Source organism: Pecten maximus, chromosome 6 (genome assembly GCF_902652985.1).
Source record: "Pecten maximus chromosome 6, xPecMax1.1, whole genome shotgun sequence".
In the NCBI taxonomy this organism is placed as follows: domain Eukaryota; kingdom Metazoa; phylum Mollusca; class Bivalvia; order Pectinida; family Pectinidae; genus Pecten; species Pecten maximus.
The window spans coordinates 34,327,305-34,346,398 of NC_047020.1; the positions used below are offsets into that span (position 1 = coordinate 34,327,305).

The following is a 19,094-nucleotide window of genomic DNA, read 5'->3' on the forward strand; positions in this document are numbered from 1 at the left end:
GTCCCCCTTCGAACCGTGCTGATCTATATAAACTCTCCCTATTACATCTGTGACATACTTTCTAATAATTACAAGCATATTGAATTTTCCAAATGGCTTTTAAATTTGAATGACTATCTTCCTGTTATTATCAAATTAAAATGAAGTTTTGTCTAACCTAACCAACATCTGTTCCAGCCGGGACAAAAAAATCAATAGATGGCCTAGTATTCCACCAAGGTAACTTGTACATAAACAAGAATCTTACAGCATACTTAATACCTCCATTTATTCATCGCTGTCATAATTAAATGCATAAACAATCTACAATAGCCGGTACAATGTCAGATATCGGTTACAACTCGATTCAATCATCTCGACCATCAGTATAGAAGTAGACGATAACGTGTCTCCTTCCCTCTTAACAATTCCCACTTAATGGCTTTTGAGATCAAGGAATAATCAAAATCAAGTGCCAAAGCCATGAAATATTTACCTAGCGCAAAGACAAAAGAAGCCGAGAAGGCTTGATATACGGCAGAAAACAATCACATCAGTCCCCCAGTACCAGCGTGATTAGCCAATAAGACACTTTCCTGGATATCTTCTGTGATTTGTCTTAAATTTCTGAATTGACATAATATCACGATCTGTTTAAACAAACCAATTAATGCTGGTGTCTGGGCAAAAAATTGGTTCATCTTGTATATGTCAATTGCAAACAATTGGTTTATGTTTGATATCAATGGGAAGACAGATTGGCACATACTTGTGTCAAGGGCAAATATTATGATATGAATAGGTATATTAGTTCATTTTACTGTACTCAAGGTAGAAACAGTTAGGTTAGTTCAATATTAATTGCCAAACAAATTGCTTAATGCGTTTTGCAGGCAAATAATTTGCTTCATGATGGTGTCATCGGTAAGCAATTTGCTACATAATAGTGTCATTGGCAAACATTTTCCTTCATAATAGTGTCATGGGCAAACAGTTCCCTTCATAAAAGTGTCATGGGCAAACATTTTCCTTCATAATGTCATGGGCAAACATTTTCCTTCATAATAGTGTCATGGGCAAACATTTTCCTTCATAATGTCATGGGCAAATAATTTGCTTCATACTGGTTTCTAGATCAACAAAATGGTTCCTGCTTCGGAGACAACAAATTGGTAAAGCTTGTGTCAACAGCTAATTGATTAATTTTGTTGTCAGGGAAACTCTCTACTTTTATTGTGATATTCAGATAATTTCAGTAGTAAAACTAGACTCACAATGAATAATTTACACTTCTGTTATAACTAAGAAAGAAACTGACAAATCTTTCTGATGATTATCACGAGCTATAAACAATGGAATAAGTGATTATGTCAGTCAACTCTTTCAACAAAATGTAATTTGCATTATTCAGTTTGTCGGAAACTACATATAAACATTTGAAATCCATTAACTGAGACACTAAACAGTAGCCTAAAGCTCAACAGTTTTATAAAAATAAGCTCTTCAAAATATTGACCATGCACTATCTCAACTAAAACTGGAAAAAAAAACAGATAAAAAGAAAAGTAATTCTATCCCAGATAATAAACTTTTTTTTGTATCAGTGATAATGTTGTATTTTCCAAATTTCAACTGTTTTTCTTGATTTGTTGACATGAGACTGATTTGTCAGATGTTTGTTTTTATATTGGTAATGAAGTTTACTGGTTGGATGACATAGAAGTCACGTTCAGCAACAATCCACTTACTTGTCCCACGATCATCTGTATGTGTTTACATGAAACGGTTTGAAATAGAAGTTGTACGTAACAAGGCCATTAAATAATTTTAGTGTTCATTTTTTTTAACTAAGATTTTTTATCAGTATGATCTACAATTGTTCTGTAAATGCATTATGAATCGTGTAACACAAAGACCCTAAAAAATAAGCTAAATTTTCAAACCCGATAGTCTGCCATAGTTCTGTGATTGACCTTATATGTACATTGTGCTTACAAGAACATAAAGAGCAGTTCCCTTAAACCAGTCACGAGGTTAAGTCTTAATCTTAAAACAGGGTTGATCTTTTTTTTTCTTTTCTCATTGCTTATTTTATTTCCCTGGAAGAGTCAGTCTTTGGTTAAAACTCGGATTTCATTTAGATGTATTAGTATACACAAATTTTTTAACAGTCTATCTTTTAAAAGATAGACTGATAAAAAATTTCTCAATTTTACTCAAGAGTGCCGTTTTTACTGGAAAAATATGTGTTTCTGGTGGTATTTGTCTTTGGTTTAACAGTTCTGTACTCTGTCAATAGCCGAAGACATACTTCATTTACAAGAGTATTACAAATGATGATCTGCCGAAAGTCATGATCAATATTGACCTCTATACACCACAGTACCGTGGAGCATTATGAACCTCCTGACACCCCTAGTGACACGGCTAACTACGTTATACATAATGCAAAGCTTTCGCACCACTCCAGCGGCTATACCACCCAGTGCTGCCCTCTAGTGAGGTGAGCGCACTTCTTACATGCACTTTTATGAGCGTGTTATGGATTTCTCTTCAATAATTCTACATGCGTCGAAGTGTCAAAGTCTAAAATTCAAACAAGTTTACGCCATTCTGTGGAACAGTTATCTGTCTCCTTATCTGCTTCAGTCCTAGGAATCGGTTATCACTGTATCATATGTCCTCAAAGTCTTCCATCAAAAATGTTTTAGTAATTTCTATCAACCACTTAAGTTACCTCTTTTTTTCTTTCTTTTTTTATTGATTGTAACTAACAATATCGGTTATTTAGTAAACACTCAACATCAGACTTAATGAGTCTGTCTACATCATAATCTGTCTGAGTGAGAAGCTTGCAAACAGCATACAGCTCTATACCCGAGATTGCTTTTTTAAGAGCCCCTTGTGACCACCTTGGTGGCAACAAAATGACATCTTTTGTTTGGGAAAATAGTACCATTGTATTTGCAATGCCTTAAAACCTTTATTTAACTTTCCTCAGCACAATGTGACAATATCTGAATATTGACCAATCAGAAACCTCCATTATGTTTCCATAGTAATAGCTCTGGAAACATCCGATGTTATAAATAATAGGCATTAATATATTATATCTTCGGACTGATGAGATATTGGCCATTACACAAAACCTGACCTGGGTTATTATGACAAAAAAATTAAGAACCCTCCTCCCCCCCCCCCCCCCCCCCCCCAAAAAAAAAAAAAAAAATCTGCAGGCAAATATTCCCTATTATTCATGTGCACATTTTATTAAAATTGGTTAACTGTGTTTGAAGGAGTAGTCTGGACAAGATACATGTATGTCTCACTTACTGCCATCAAGGGCCATAGCTCCGGTATAAATTGATTGAATATAATGATAGCTTTCAGGGAGACACAAGAATATGTCGTGAATAATACGAGTGCAAAGTTTCGTTGAAATCCATGCATGATCCTGGGAGGAGTAGGTGGTACAAAACTTTGTCTACAAACAGACACGCTGACATTGCATGCCTTATAATAAAATTTTGGGAGTTGGTTTCTCCAACAACCTCTAAGCAAATGAAAACACCAGGGTTGATCCAATAACAGTCACCTCTAATTAACAAATATGCACTGGGGAAAAGCAGGTTTTATTTTTACCTGAGGATACACAGGTTGGATGAGAAATAATCTAAACCTGCTCTAAAGTTCAGAATTTTAATGTAAAGAAAGGAGTTTGTGAGCCCCGTTGAAAACAATAATGATCCAATGTTGCATTTTTATTCACTGCTAATAAGCAGTTACTCATCAAATAAAGACTCTCCCTAGAGCAAATTGATGAGAACCATTGAAAGTGACTTGCCATGTCGTAAATTTAAATTCACTTCCTATGTACAACAATACTCGATATATAATAATCATCACTCCCTAATAAAAGACAAGGAAGGTCTATGACAATGACCTACTATTTTTAGAGACTAGGTCATACTCCTTTTCATTAGTGTCTCATCTCATCACAATTCCGCAATGCTTTTTACGGTTACCTCTACCACAATGCCCTTGGTTCTTTGACAAATACCCTATTAATGCCATGTGTTCCACTTGATGAGGTAGAATTTAATACTTTTCCGTCGATCAATATTGGACAATGGCCTTGAATCTTTCTATTTCCTCTATCATAGCAAAGAATGGTTCAAACTTAAAATCAATTAACCAACATAAATGAGATACACGTTAGGTAGGCCGTTACCCTAGTTGTGCTGGTTCATAAAAAACATGCAGGTCCAATATTGTGATTATTTGATAGACAATTAACGTCTTTGCTTCTTACAACACACGCGAGTTGAATTAAAATTAATGATGATTTCTGAGGGATTTCTGCATTTACAGTTAATAGATGTCAAAATCGTTAAGAAAAGTACTACACATTTAAAGAAAATACTTAAAGTATATTTAGATGTTTTATTTTCATGAGAAAAACACTTCGAACTAGTTTCCCTAACATAATTTTTGGAGTGTAAATGAGTGATACCCGCATCGCTAGGAGGGAAGTGATGACATCACATACTAATTTACGTGGCATTCCGTGTCATTTAGCACCCTGAGCAGCTGTTAGATTCGAATCATTGTGAAATGAGTGGCGACATGCTCAGCAATAAAACCTCTGAGATATTGCACAAGTTGGTGTAACAGGATTTTTTTTGGAGTAATTTGCAGGCCACTTGGGAAAAATAAATCTAAAACGGTTCTGTTAGCATTGTTGATTGGATAATAAATTACACTTCTATCAGTAATACTTTTGGTACCCTCCTCCCAACAACAGAACAAAAAATTCTCAAAAATATCCTGGAATTTTCATGGTTATCGATCTCCACTGCAGGCTTATCTACTAAATTACAGGCTAGCTAGCAAGTTTACATTTCCTTATTCTATCAAATTTTTAAAAAATCTGTCGGTCATAACATGATGTGTACCATTTATCCAAATGCCTTTGTCTAGGGAAAACAAGTTTGTATCAGATGACAGATTCCAAAATAGTCGCAACAGTTACAACGAACCTGGTAGTCTGGGAGTGAACTCCTGTGACCTTGGATGACCTTGAGGTCAGTGATGTCATGTGACTCACCTTTGCTATAATGACAGGATATACTACATCAGTTTGACAGATGATCAAAAAGAAGATCCAGACAAATAATTTAAAAAAGAAAAAAAAATGTATCATTCTTTGCAAATCTCTCAGAAGTTGAACCATGACAATTAATTACAGTTCAATATTAACGGTCACATTGTGTCACAGAAGATAATGAGTTTTAAATACTTGGATTATCCACAAAAGAAAAATGAATTTGGAAGAGTCTAGTCTCTAAAATTACAATAAATAAGTCATTTACATAGGGAATAAAAATGACTGAAAGAAAGGACTCTGTCATGATCCATGTCGTGTGGGTACCATGTTGGTCCACAAAATTATTGTGTCATTTCCATGACTCTCAGGAAATATGTGTCAGTTTCTAACTCTGGTTTTAAACCATGATACAAGATCTGATTTAGACAGAAATTAAACAATTCTATGAGATACATTTCTTAAGTTGAGAAAAAGACCTAATATTGCTGCAGATATACTGCTGTTTATAAACAAGCAGCTCATCATCACATCATCGACAGAGTCTTTAATTCATGTGTCAACACATGTATAGATCAATCTGTCGTGTGTGGAAGTCTGCAAAAATAAAACCCTTTGTGTAAACCTGATTACCACCATATCGCTGAAAGGTATTTTCATTAAACGCCTACTATTCTGTCCTGGATAAGCAATTTGTGTATCTCACAAGACAGCCTGATGCTGTGTTAAATGGTGTGAATCTGCTCAATAAACGTCTAATGTACACCATAGCCGGGAGATTAACATGTAGAAAGTTGTATAAGGGAAGGTTATTCAAGTACAAATTCTGACATACAGGCGGGGATTTTTTTTACTGGCTTTTTTTTTGGGGGGGGGGGGGGGGGGGGGGGGGGGAAGGCTTCATAATGTATTCCTCAGAGGGTGCACTTTTCACTATAATCCAGGGGAAAGGTTGGGGTTGAGGATGTTTTATTTACATACTGCATAATTATAATACAGATGGGTATATGCATACTTTATACCCAGGGGTTATATACTGCATACTACAATCCAGGGGGTGGGGGATAGGGAGTTAGGGGTTAGGAGGAGTTATCAATATACTGGGAACTTTTGGGGGCAAGGGTTATATACTGTAAACTTTAGTCCAGGGGAAGAAGGTTTATCATATAGTGTAGACTACAGAGGGTAGGTATTTCTGTATAATATTATAGTCCAGTGAGAAAAAGGGGGTTACTGTATTGTATAATGTATACTACATGGGGGAATATACTGCATATTGTGGAGGGGTTGGGGGTTGGGGGTAATAGGGGTTGGGTAGGGGTTTAGGGTTGGAATAGAAGTTAGGGAGCGATACATTGTAAACTAAGCCAATTGTGTGGAGTGGATCCCCTTACATCAATATACAGCTTCATCACTCTATATACCACAGGTCAACCCCCTATACTCAACCCACACACTGGCTCATGTGTATTAGTATTCATGTGTACCTTACACCACAATACTGTTGCTAATTCCCATCCCTCATTACCTGTTCATACACATATGTGTCAGACATACACAACAACAACAACATCATAGCTGTAAACACAGCTGACATACACATCACAACAACAGATTCCTTACCTTGGCTCTTTGACCGGCACCTTCCCTCCTACCCCTCTCGGCTGTCCTTGGGTGGGGCGTGATTTGCTCTGGGGTGGGGACTGGTTGTCAGGTAGCTGAAATATAGAAGTCACATATAAATCCCTGTGCATGGAGGTGCTAGCTCTGGCAGGAGACTTTTTGCTGTTTGCCAGTCATAGCATTTTTACATGGCAGTCCCATGCCTGTTATTGCCAGTAGACTCCATGCTTTAGCGAGGAGCCTGACCTAGTCGCGCTCACTGTGTGGGAGTGGGGGAGTGCAGGACTCAGTCTAGTTATCACTATTTACACACACTAGTCTACTATGAAATCCTACATTCTGCACTGATACATCTAGCCTACACCTTCTCAATAACACATTCTCCACAGTTAATAACATTTCACACTCGATTAATAATATAGTATACAACACTTTTGTTTGCTTGCTCGTTTAAAATCTCATGTAATACACCATCTTTCCCTAAAATCTGAATGAAAATCATTCATGTATCAGCAAAACCTTCACTTTAATTTTTTCACTTTAAAAGCTCACTATGAAGTTAACTGTTCACTTTTTAACCTATAATTGACCTCCTGTACTTCCTTATGCCGAGTTCACTTGGTCTTCTCCATAACACTATGATTACCTTTTTGACTGGAGCCTAGGAGAACAATAGGTTACAAGTACAGTATAATATACAGATGTTTTAACACTATAAAACCTGATTGATGTGCTTGTCAGCAGGAATTTCACTCCAACGGTTATCTTTCAAATTTTCTCATAATGTATTTAGCATGGGAGGATTTGTGTAGCTACAAACTTATTTTTGTTCTTATTATAATTTATCCTATTCCTACTATTAAATTTATTTAAAAGTATTCAATGAAATTAAACATTTCAAAGATTTCAAAAAAAAAATTGATGAAAGTGAAAGTGAGCATTTATGGTGCAACGTCCAGGTGTACGGTAGACCTGAGCGAAGTCTATTGTGTCACAGGTGTGTGGTACAGGTGTACACTATGTACTAGTCGGTCCGTGACTCACAAACCCAACAAATTTAAGTCTATAAACCAAATTCAACACCAGCAATACAGGAATTTTTCACAGCAAAAAAATCTCATTGATAAATGTTTTGTGAAACCACAGTCTGGATTTATTAGAGGTGTATTTTTTTTCCCCTGACCACATACCACCATACACTTGATATCTACTTTTTTATTCTGTCTTGTAACACAAAATCTTGTTTGAAGTTCAAAACTAATTTATGTTTTTTTGGTAAATTGATATCATATACATACAGTTCAACTGAAAATTCATATAATCTTTAAATACATTTCCAATTCATTTTGATATACAGAGAATGATCACAGTTTATGAAATTGGAGCTCTGTTATGGTGTGTATTGTATCTATCTCTGTTGTCAGGTTTTATAGCTGTCGGATTACACATGGTCTATAACCATTGTCTCTGATCCTCAGAGACTGGCCACTGTTACCGACTACCATTAGGTCTAGTCTGTCAGCAGACCTAACAAGCCACCTTGTTTGATAGACCTCCAATCAATATGAGACAAACAATGTGACACCCGCTAATCTCCGCAACATAGAAAGAAACCCATCACCAATCATCCGCCTAATGAAATTATGTCCGTCCCCTAATGACATTTTTGATACCTCGATTATGTCTCCGATTTTCATATGTATGTACAACGTGTTGCTAAGGACAATCTATACACTAATGTGCAAGTACAAATTGTTATGAGGAATGAGGTAAATAAAAACTTACTGTATATACCAATGATTAAGATTAATCATCATCTGAATATTCAACACATGATCATAAACTCTCAAATAAAGAAAATATAATTTCATCATTTAAAAAAAGGAACTAAATTTTAGCCCTACTAGGAATTTCATGACTTTAACATTGGAGTTTTTAGTTTTGGAAGTTCATGACCTTAACATTGGAGTTTTTAGTTTTATCATTTTAAATGTGAAAATAAACACTTTCAGCTTATATCTAAAGTATGCAAACCTTTCCCTATATTATTTACAATGGTCACCCAAAGGTCACCCAAAGGTCACTTTTATAACTGTCCAGGGTGATCATTTTCACAATACACTGACAGAAGATAAGGACACCTATTGTTCTTTTGTTGGAGTTATAGTTCTTTATGAAAGTCAATGTAATCTGTGTTCCAGTGGTAGAATTTAACTTTCTAAGCAAGTGGCAATTTGTGGCAACTGAGTTAAATTACAACTTGTTGCATCAGAAACTTACTCATTATTTTGAAATTGATAAAAAATCATTCCAATGAATCCTATACCAATGTCATATAATCAACAGCTTTTTTGTTAACACCATTTTATATCGCCATTTTTGGAAAATTGGGAGAAATCAGGATTATGCAGAAAGGAGATTATTTTCGAAATTCTTAAAAATGCACTTGCATATAAATTTTTTTTTTAAAGAAATGAATTTCCCAAATTAAAATAGAACAAGCATATAATTTACTATTGTAAAATGGTTTCAATAATTGTAACTCCATGCCAGTATAATTTCCCGTAATTCAAATCCTGACTTTCATCTTGGTTATTAAGTTACATTACTGCATGCATTTCTTTCTTGATCAAATCTAAAAATCTAGTCGTTTTGCACTGGAAATGTCTCAAAACAAGAACAAAATCAAGTTAAACAGTAAGTGGCCTATATGTGTATACATTCTGTAGGTTTCACATTCAATTTTACATTATCTTATCAGAAAGAGAGAAAAAATCAGAAATATCGTCTGAATTGATAGAATGCACACAGTGCCTCTTTGCCCCAGTGGCAGTCTTTTCCTTTCTCACACAAAAAAAACTAATAAAATGCATTTTCCTGTTGGGCAATGTATTTATTTGTGTGTTTTAGATATTGCACCATTTTGTTGTAGTCAATTTCTTAAATTATCCACTATCGGTGTGAAAAAGTCTAAAAAATCTGATTAAAATATCGGAAAGATCAACTAGCAGAAAAATGCAAGTTGAATAATTTGATATTTGAAATTTCGCTCAACTTATATTTGGCGAGTTTTACAGTGCTATTCGACCCCTACGTCCACAACAGGACAATGCCACTTTAACACTAGCCCTCCACCTCTGGGTTGCGAGTTTGAAACCAACGTTGGGCAGTTGCCAGGTACTGACTGTAGGTCGGTGGTTTTTCTCCGGGCACTCCGGCTTTCCTCCACCTCTAAAACCTGGCACGTCCTTAAATGATCCTGACTGTTAATAGGACGTTAAACAAAAACAAACCAAATTCTTTGGTAACACGTAACAGTGGGGTGCAGTGGTATAAATGTTGTTGTCTGAGGATCCCTTAACCGTCCTGCCCTAGAACAGACAGGATGGATCAGGACAGCTGTCTAAATGAGAAGGTAGGACAATGGCCGCCCCCTTGTGTCAACCTAAGAATGATATTGTCAGTGAATGCAGACATTTAAATCAACAAAATAGTATTATATCTGTAAGAAACAATTGATCAGGACGAAAATAGATAGAGTAACCTACACATTTCAAGTGTAATCTTATTTGAGCAGTTTTTTTACACTTCCACCACTGTGCTACTTCATTTCTGAAAAGTGTATTTCACAGCATATATTGTGGGAGTGCCAAATCATCACTTTGCTGTAGCCATTAAAATTCAATAATGGTCTAAAATTACTCTCACAATATCTAACTGTTACATCAATCAAAGTCTTGATTTATTTGATATTAATCTCAAAATGGGGGGAAAAATTCCACAAGGCATTCTTTTTTAATCAATACTAAATTGAGGGCGCAGCATAGCATAACTAAATTGTTGGAAATGAAAATGTATAATCTTCAGAATTTGTTTTTCGGAGATTCCAATCAACTTTTGAAAGGTTATAGTAATTGTAAGGAAAAGTACATCTATCAATTTCAATTTTACACAAGAAATGTAAAGGAAGACAAGATTAGTATCACCAACTCCTACATAATTATCATGGATGTCATAAACGGGATGGTTTGGTTTCATATATTGTTTAAAATCCTATTAACAGCTATGGTCATTTAAGGACAGACTCCCATGTGTGAAATGCATGTGTCAATTTGCTGAGTGGGTGGATGTATTGTATTTGTCTCCTTGTGATAGGGGAAGTTGATGTCAGCTCTCTACTGCTTAACCTCACTGAAGTATACTGCCAAAGACACCCAGCAGGCCATCCCATCCGGTCACAATATACTGACAACGGCGAAGAAGTCCTGCCATTCCCAAGATTGGTTGGGTTTGTTTTTGTTTAGCGTCCTATTAACAACCAGGGTCATTTAAGGACGTGCCAGGTTTTGGAGGTGGAGGAAAGCCGGAGTACCCGGAGAAAAACCAATGGCCTATACCGTTAGTACCTGGCAACTGCCCCACGTAGGTTTCGAACTCGCAACCTAGAGGTGGAGGGCTAGTGAAAAAGTGTCGGGACACTTTAACCACTCGGCCACCGCGGCCCCTAAGATGTTGAGAGCTATGTTGAAACTCTTGATCAGGGAACAGAGCCAGAAGCCTTCTTCACAGGGACGGCACTCAACTTAAGGCCAAAACTGTGAGAGTTTCATAGGACGGCACTCAACTTAAGGCCAAAACTGTGAGAGTTTCATAGGACGGCACTCAACTTAAGGCCAAAACTGTGAGAGTTTCATAAAGAAGGAAGAAACTCACCAAAAAGAAAAATAAATTGCAGCCATTTAATTACTAAGGTACAGATTATTTGTTTAAGATATCTGAAAGATATCTTTTTCGCTTTAATTGTGGTGCTTCTTGTACAATTTCATACTACTGAAGAATTCCTAATTAGAAAATGAAATTAATATGTAAATCAATACATATTTAAGAGATTACGTGTCAACACTATTCAATGACATTCATGTTTGACTTTTTATCTGCATACACACCAAATTATTATGGAAAATAGAAACCATCAGTTATTGACCAAATAAATTCAACTGATAAATTCATCAATTGATCAGGAAGTGTGTACGTTTCCAATCACTAAATTAGTGCAAAAATCTGCTCCATGATCATGGATGATGTAAACAAATTTACATTGGATTTTCCTGTCTGTAGGGGTTGAATACTCATCTACTATTAAACTATAACCCAGAGGAAACAGATAATTGAAGTGGATTTTATATTCAGAAAGAAGTACTTAAACGTGAAACGGAGAGGAAACAAAAAAAAACAAAAAAAAGTTTTCTTAATTTATCTGTAACAGCAGATTTATTTGTTACACTAACTGCATTTAGAGCTTAAAGTTCTGCAGTTTATGACCAAAATTAATTTGACAGAAAAACAGCCTTACCACTGATAACGGAGAAACTTCAAAAGATAGAGAGGAAATTAGATTTGAATATTATTGATTTTCGTCATTACGAGTGACTTTGCTATCTCTAGGCTTGTAAAAGGGCATCGTGTATCCAGATGACATGCAAATAGTATTTTGAAGGAGTGCACAACATGACAACCCTAATATTCTGCAATTTAGTGAAGCATTAATAATGCTTGCTGTGATGGGAATGCTAAACCAATACCTCAGGGTTTATCAGCATTCCACCAGGGCTCCACAGCTATGATTAGCATGTCTAGCATGTATAAAATACGAAAAGACAAGTAGACCATCATCAAAGACCTTTTAACATACGATTGTCAGACCATACATGACAACATACCAGCAAGTATCCAAGAAGTGTGATGAATTAGGTCACACATGCTGAAAATTCCAAAGATACTTTTGCATTTTGAAGTTTCATACTTTTATCTCTCTTAACTTTGATAAAAATGTGACAAAATACCCTACCGAAAAAAGTCTTACCAAAGAATGTGACTACAATTTTTTCCTGTTTTGATAAAGCTTTGTAAGTCTGTGACCTTGAACTTTGGTGACCTTGCAAGTTGCCATTTCTATGATTTTATAACCTTGAATCTTTAAACATCTCGACTTTACAGTTATAACCTGACCTTTGACCCCAGGAACATGTAAAGAGTTGATCTGTTTCTTTCTGGTAATTAATCTTCAAGCCTGTATACCAGAAGCATCCAATTCTGAACAGAAATGTATGTTTCAATGATCGGTAATTTAAGTACATTAGCTGGAGATGCAGGCATGAGAAAACATGTACATGTCCTGTAGCTTCCTATTGATCTACGCATTCCAAGGCCTACTTATGCAGTGTTTCAGTTAATTTGGCAATGACCCGGAGGAGCCTTCAACATCGAATGTAAATGAATGAAATCCATCCAATAAATGATTTAGCAGTGTTATGTCAATAGCCAGCCCTGAAATAGACCACCAAACTAATACAACACCCTCATTAACTCGACAGGCATTATTTTCCTCAGACATACAAAAACTGCATCGTTCAGTCGAATTTTTTCTATTATACTTCACCATTTGTCTACATGAGAAAAGAATAAAGCGCAGAGCTTCTCGGCCATATTGGTAAATTAATCATGTTGCCAAGTTTTGTTTCAGGGGCATCATTACCAAGAAATGGTCTTAATTTCTAATGAAAAAAAAACCCAAAAAACCAAAGCAATTCTGCAGATTTGATTCTTTGTGCGAAAATATATCAATAATTCAAAATCACCTCAATAAAGCACTTTCTTTGTTATAGCGACACCCACAACCAAAATCTGTAGACTTGTGTATTAATGAATACTGTCATTATCTAGCCAGAGGTAAGAAAAGTATTTCCTTTTACCAATCAATAATATATATATTATATATATAGCATATGACATATTTTCACAGAATATTACAATTTCAGGTAAATAATTAGTGGGGGGAAAAAATCCATTTTTAAAGCATGTTTTTCAAATATTATCACACAAGGCCTTTACATCTGATTACATTTACAACTATAAAAGATTGTCTTCAAACATGAAACTGTTTTTATTTGTTCGCCATCACCAATTGAAGATCTGAGCTAATCAGGGTTCAGCACATCAAAGGCCCTGGCATTAGCTGTAGGATCAATACTGCTGTATGTCTACTGAAGCCATTGTCTAGCGACATTTCAGACATGTTTCTGGGTTTATAGAGGAGTCCTCAGACAATGTACTATCAATTAAAGACTGCCTGGAGGAGAGAGTATCGCCCATCCAATCACTTACCCAATATGGATGACCAACTCACACCTATTACAGAACATTTTGTCTGCATAGTTGATGTACTTAAAATTTAACATCCGATTTTATTCAGGGTAAAACTTATCTTGATTACATCCGTCAACATACTTACTTTTTTTTCTTGACTGACCCCCGTAATATGATAAAGGCATGCTAATCAATCTTTGAACATATATCAGATCGTAAATCTGAAGTTTTAAGCTTTTGATGTCCATCAGTGATGAAGGTACAAGCATGCAGATTCCCCATTAAGCTTTGTTACCCTTACAACTGTATAAAAACTACACAGGTGGGCAGCTTTTCATGGTAGTTGGAAAACCTTTGAAATGTTTCAAACCAATGCATAAGATAGGGAGCATGCAATGCACGTGCAGCAACTGAAAACTCGGGTGTGTTTACTTATACATATCATTTGTTACAACGAAACAGCAAGTTGATATCAGGTACGCAAATGTGATTAGATTTCAGTGTTCAGGAAAAGACCGCTACAAAACTGAAGCTTGTAAATATATATTTAATACAAACGAATTAAAACTAGAAATTTTCACAAATGACGGCCTCAAAATAGTTCTTTGATGAAATATATTTAATACAAACGAATTAAAACTAGAAATTTTCACAAATGACGGCCTCAAAATAGTTCTTTGATGAATATAATTGAACTTCATACAGAAATATTGTATGACTGATTTTCTTCTTTCAAAGTAGCCCTCAATGTATCATCCCAAATTTATCCCTGCATGTTAAAAACTGACACAGAAGACAGGATTGCAAGAGTCAGCGCAGATATGCAAATGTGTACCACCATCTATTAGGTCTCTCCTGTCTGTCAGTTATAAACCAATGACTCCAAAACAGATTATACTGCAGAAAATCCAGAAACAAACAAACAAAATCACTTTACAAGCTGATGTAAATATTCATCAGAAAATGTTTCAAACAATGTTGGCATTTTTTTTTTAAATTAATCATCAAAAAGAAACTTCAATTTGTAAAAAGTCTGGTACTTGTGATTGATTTATTACTTAGTGCATCAATTGTCCTTGAGAAAACACCACAGAAATGCCTGAATTGTCCTGTGAATACCTCAGTGTCCCAGTTATGAGGAAGCTAGTTCCCTGTATTAATATTCATCAAAGAGATACGACCAAGATTATGGAGGCTCAGTTTTATTGGGTGATCACGAGAAACAGAATTACCATAGTAATTTCCCCTAGGACCTTACAACTGAAAATTCCAAATTTGTCATGTGATAATCAGTATGTAATTTTCCCGTCACAAAACTGGTGGATAGTCACACATCTGTGGTTTTCATCAAAGGAACAGGAGAGCAAGCATAGAATTTTTAAAAATAAAATCAAACTGCTAAATGAAATCAGGATTTGCACAAATGATTTGACTTAAGAATCTTCTTCTTTTTTTTTTTAAATATTACATGTGTTTGTTAAGAACACATGTTGCAATTCCTGCAAGGCCCAGATAGACATGTAATTCTTTAAAGAGAATTCAATAAGATTTTTTTCTACAGTACCACATATTCTTTTATTTCTCCTCAATCCTGTTTAGGATCATGTGGAATAATAAATTTATAAACCTTAATGTAACCATCCAAATAACAATTATATTATGATGAGTAAGAATCCATCATTACATTTCATAATTTACTAGATTGCTTGTTTGTGAACAAAAATATGTCTCTCCTGTCAAACCGGTTATGATTCAATCAAGGTTACACAAGCGTTTATGAATTGATCTAGCTAGATCTTTATAAAATTTCCACAAATTAAATATCATGTTTGTTTATGGTAGAATAAGGTGTACGATTTCCATAAGAACACAAGTAGATACTTTTGTACAATTCTTCACAAAAAGCATCTTCTAAAATCGAAACTTGTGTGGAATATCCCTATGGGACAGAAATCATTCAATCTCCTCTAAATATTTCACAACAAATGACGGATTGTGATAAAGTGTGATTATCGAAGACAGGGTTTTACCATTTAAAAAAAAAATTTGATAGACTTTCCCACATTCAATATTTGATGCCTACGTCAGGATCCTACATATGACGTCGGTGATCACATATCTATGCGTTTAATCAAGGTCTCCTATGTCAGATATACACATGGTCTGGTAGATGTGACGTATCAATGTGAGCCGCAATATATATTGATCTTTATAAGAAGTCTTATCTCCATCCCAATATAGCCCACTCATTCACATCTATAATCATCCAGTCTGCAGTCCTTCCTAATTGTCACAAATAGGCATCCAGGGTTCATTGTTTGTACAATGTATTTGTCCTCATCATATTAATTAGCTGGTAAACAGTTATTTATATTTGCCCATGATTGCATTTTATTGGGGTTTTTTCCCCCTTGGTCATATTCTATACTTGAGAAAACTGAAGAACACTCATTATGTATATATTTCACAATGTAGGAAAATACGAAGTTTTTCATTGAAAGCATTGCATGATTAATATTACTTTGGCATTAGCAACTGAATATTTCCAATTGGAAAAATCAATTAATAATCTGTTTTCAGTGAAAAAATGCCTAAAAACATTTTAAAGGTTTATAAATAACCATCTATCATTTAAAACAATGATTGTCACATCTGCTTAACCGAAGCTGTTACAGGTTTAATAATCTGATGGCTGTAACAGAAGAGGTGGTCTTTGTTTGTCTAACAGAAGAGGTGTACTTCGTTTGTCAAACAGAAGAGGTGGGCTTCGCTTGTTTAACGGAATGAGAAGATGTGATAAGCTCTATAGTTACAGTCAGATACATATATGTTTATCGTTTTGTAATGAGAAATGTTAAGGGTTAAGAAAGTTATAAATTGTGGAAATTTACTAACTCCCAATTTTATGTTGATGAGGTAAATCCTTACAAGATGAAACAATGCCCAACAAAGACGCTTGTATCAGTTCTATATTTATATCAATTCTATATTTAAACAATTTGTCGATGTTTTGAATCAAAAGAATGGAAAATGAAACCAGTAAGATCAGAGAATTTCACATCTGAGACAAAGAAGATATCAACATACCACTGTTGTATGTTCATGAATATAGCTAATATGTTATGTCCAGAATTCATCCTGGTCGACACCAGAAACTTCAGTCAATGAAACAATTACATTTTAATGTCTCATATTTCTGAAATGGTTTCAGTACATGTGTGGGGAGAGAGGTTTTTGGTGTGGGTGTGATCAGATCAATCATTGCAGCCGGATAAAGTATCGTGATTTATAATCTTATTAAACATGTAGTCCAGTTATTCTGTGTAGACAATATATCTGCATCTAGAACAAAGCTATTTCCTGCCAATCCCTTTTGTGCAATTAATAATCATAGCTAGTCTGCCAAGGTCACTGGTAAGGTCGTACCTAATTTGAGACTTCCTGTATGAAGATTTTTCAAGAATCTTACTGAAGATCCTAAAGCAGTAAAATTATGTAGCTGAATCCTAATCAATGTCTTTGTTACTATCAATCAAGGAACCTCAAGATTTTATGCTGATTGCTTACATGTCACTGGACAAGTTTATTAAGTTCGTTAATGGAGTTCATTAAAACACACATAATACATGTTTTTATTCCAAAATAAAGAATCATTTTCATTCCAAATAAATAACATTGTGTCTACGTTGGTAACACAACCAGTCGGCAGAATGATGAGAAACCAAACAATATGTGCAGTACAGTTGAGTAGGTACAGAATGCCAAGTTGTTGAAGGGAGAATCTGGGGGTCGTGTCTAGTACATTTAAATTAGTCATAATTCTGACTCATTACTTTCATGAAACACTTGCCAAAATTTGAAAACACAAACACACTTTGAACTCCGTAGAATTGCTCCTGTTCTCCAAGCAGACCCTGCCTTACTAAGGGGACATAACTCACAGGATACATTAATTCACTGGAGGTAACATTCCATCAAATATTTATCTCATTAAACATTGAATAATTTACATATACAGCAAGGTTAAAAGGTGACAAGATTGACCAAAATTTAATAGAACTGGCAGTGTTGTTTCACATGAAGAGAGCCGTTAATAATTAATTGGACTCTGTGACCTATTTTTTAATCAAGATCAATTTTTATATCCTGTTCTGGGTAACCTGTTTGAGATAAATACTTCTTTCAACCTGTTGGTAATGTTTATTTCCTTTTGGATTTAATAACAGCTGTATGTCAAGGGGACAGGAGCCAATGAGACACCAATAGAAGAAAACAGTACAGACTGCAAAAAGGAAACAATTCTAATGAATGATTATTAAACGTCCATGGTAATCATCTACTAGATGCAGGACTGTCCAGAATGTGTATGAAACCTATGAAAACCTTTAACAGGGCAAGCTGGTGACTACAGCCTTTTCTAATTTGAATTTGATCAGAAACATCTGTGATCAGATAGCAAAAGCTGTGCAATAAACACACAAGCTTGAGAAACATATTGAATTCCACGATAAGATGCACTTGAATTGCATGAAAACCTCAGCATTTTCAAGTTTAAGTTTCCAAGTACTGGTATCAATTTCCATCATGATAAATGCACTGAACATTTACAGTTTAAAAATCTAAGATTCTCACAAATCAAATGTGTTTGCTCTTACTAACATTGTACAGAAGTTATCTTTGTCATCTGAAACTGAAATTTTGGGGTCGTTGTCTAAGGTATAAACACATCATATTTATCCTCCAGGATGTTACAGTATCACAGGATCTGTGGGTGTTGTTATTCAAATATTTAGGTAGTACCCTCCTGAATTATATCAATGTTGACAATGCAATCAAGCATTTACTTCTACAGTATTTGCATCTAATCTACATGAAAATACTCTTTAATATACATCACTTTCTGAATAAGTCAAAGATGGCTTTGGAAGCAGTGTTCCAACAAGTAGGTTGGACAAAAAGTTGGTAAAACAAGGATAAGTTAAGATTTATGATATAATCATTAATCACTGAATTATTTTTGTAAGTGATACAGATTTTAGAAAACCAGATAACTACATCTAATTTTTGTACTCCTGTCACTAATTTTGACCAGTATTTATTTGGAAATATCAAAAATTTGGAATGGGCGAATCAAGAGGTTTTTGAAATTTTGCCTAATTACTCAGCCATGAGAAGGATTTGGATACTGTTTACTTAAGTAGGAATATTATTACATCAAGCAATGACAATCATACTCAAACAT

General features: G+C 35.0%; 1 protein-coding gene across 1 annotated transcript in view; it reads right to left on the minus strand.

Annotated features, from left to right (window-relative positions):
• The window catches only part of LOC117329621 (AF4/FMR2 family member 1-like), a 97,744-nt gene that overhangs the window by 31,153 nt on the left and 47,497 nt on the right, over positions 1–19,094 (minus strand). The window contains exon 9 of the mRNA XM_033887644.1: positions 6,707–6,801. Coding sequence (XP_033743535.1) covers positions 6,707–6,801 — 95 coding nt within the window. The remainder of the gene's footprint in view (positions 1–6,706; positions 6,802–19,094) is intronic.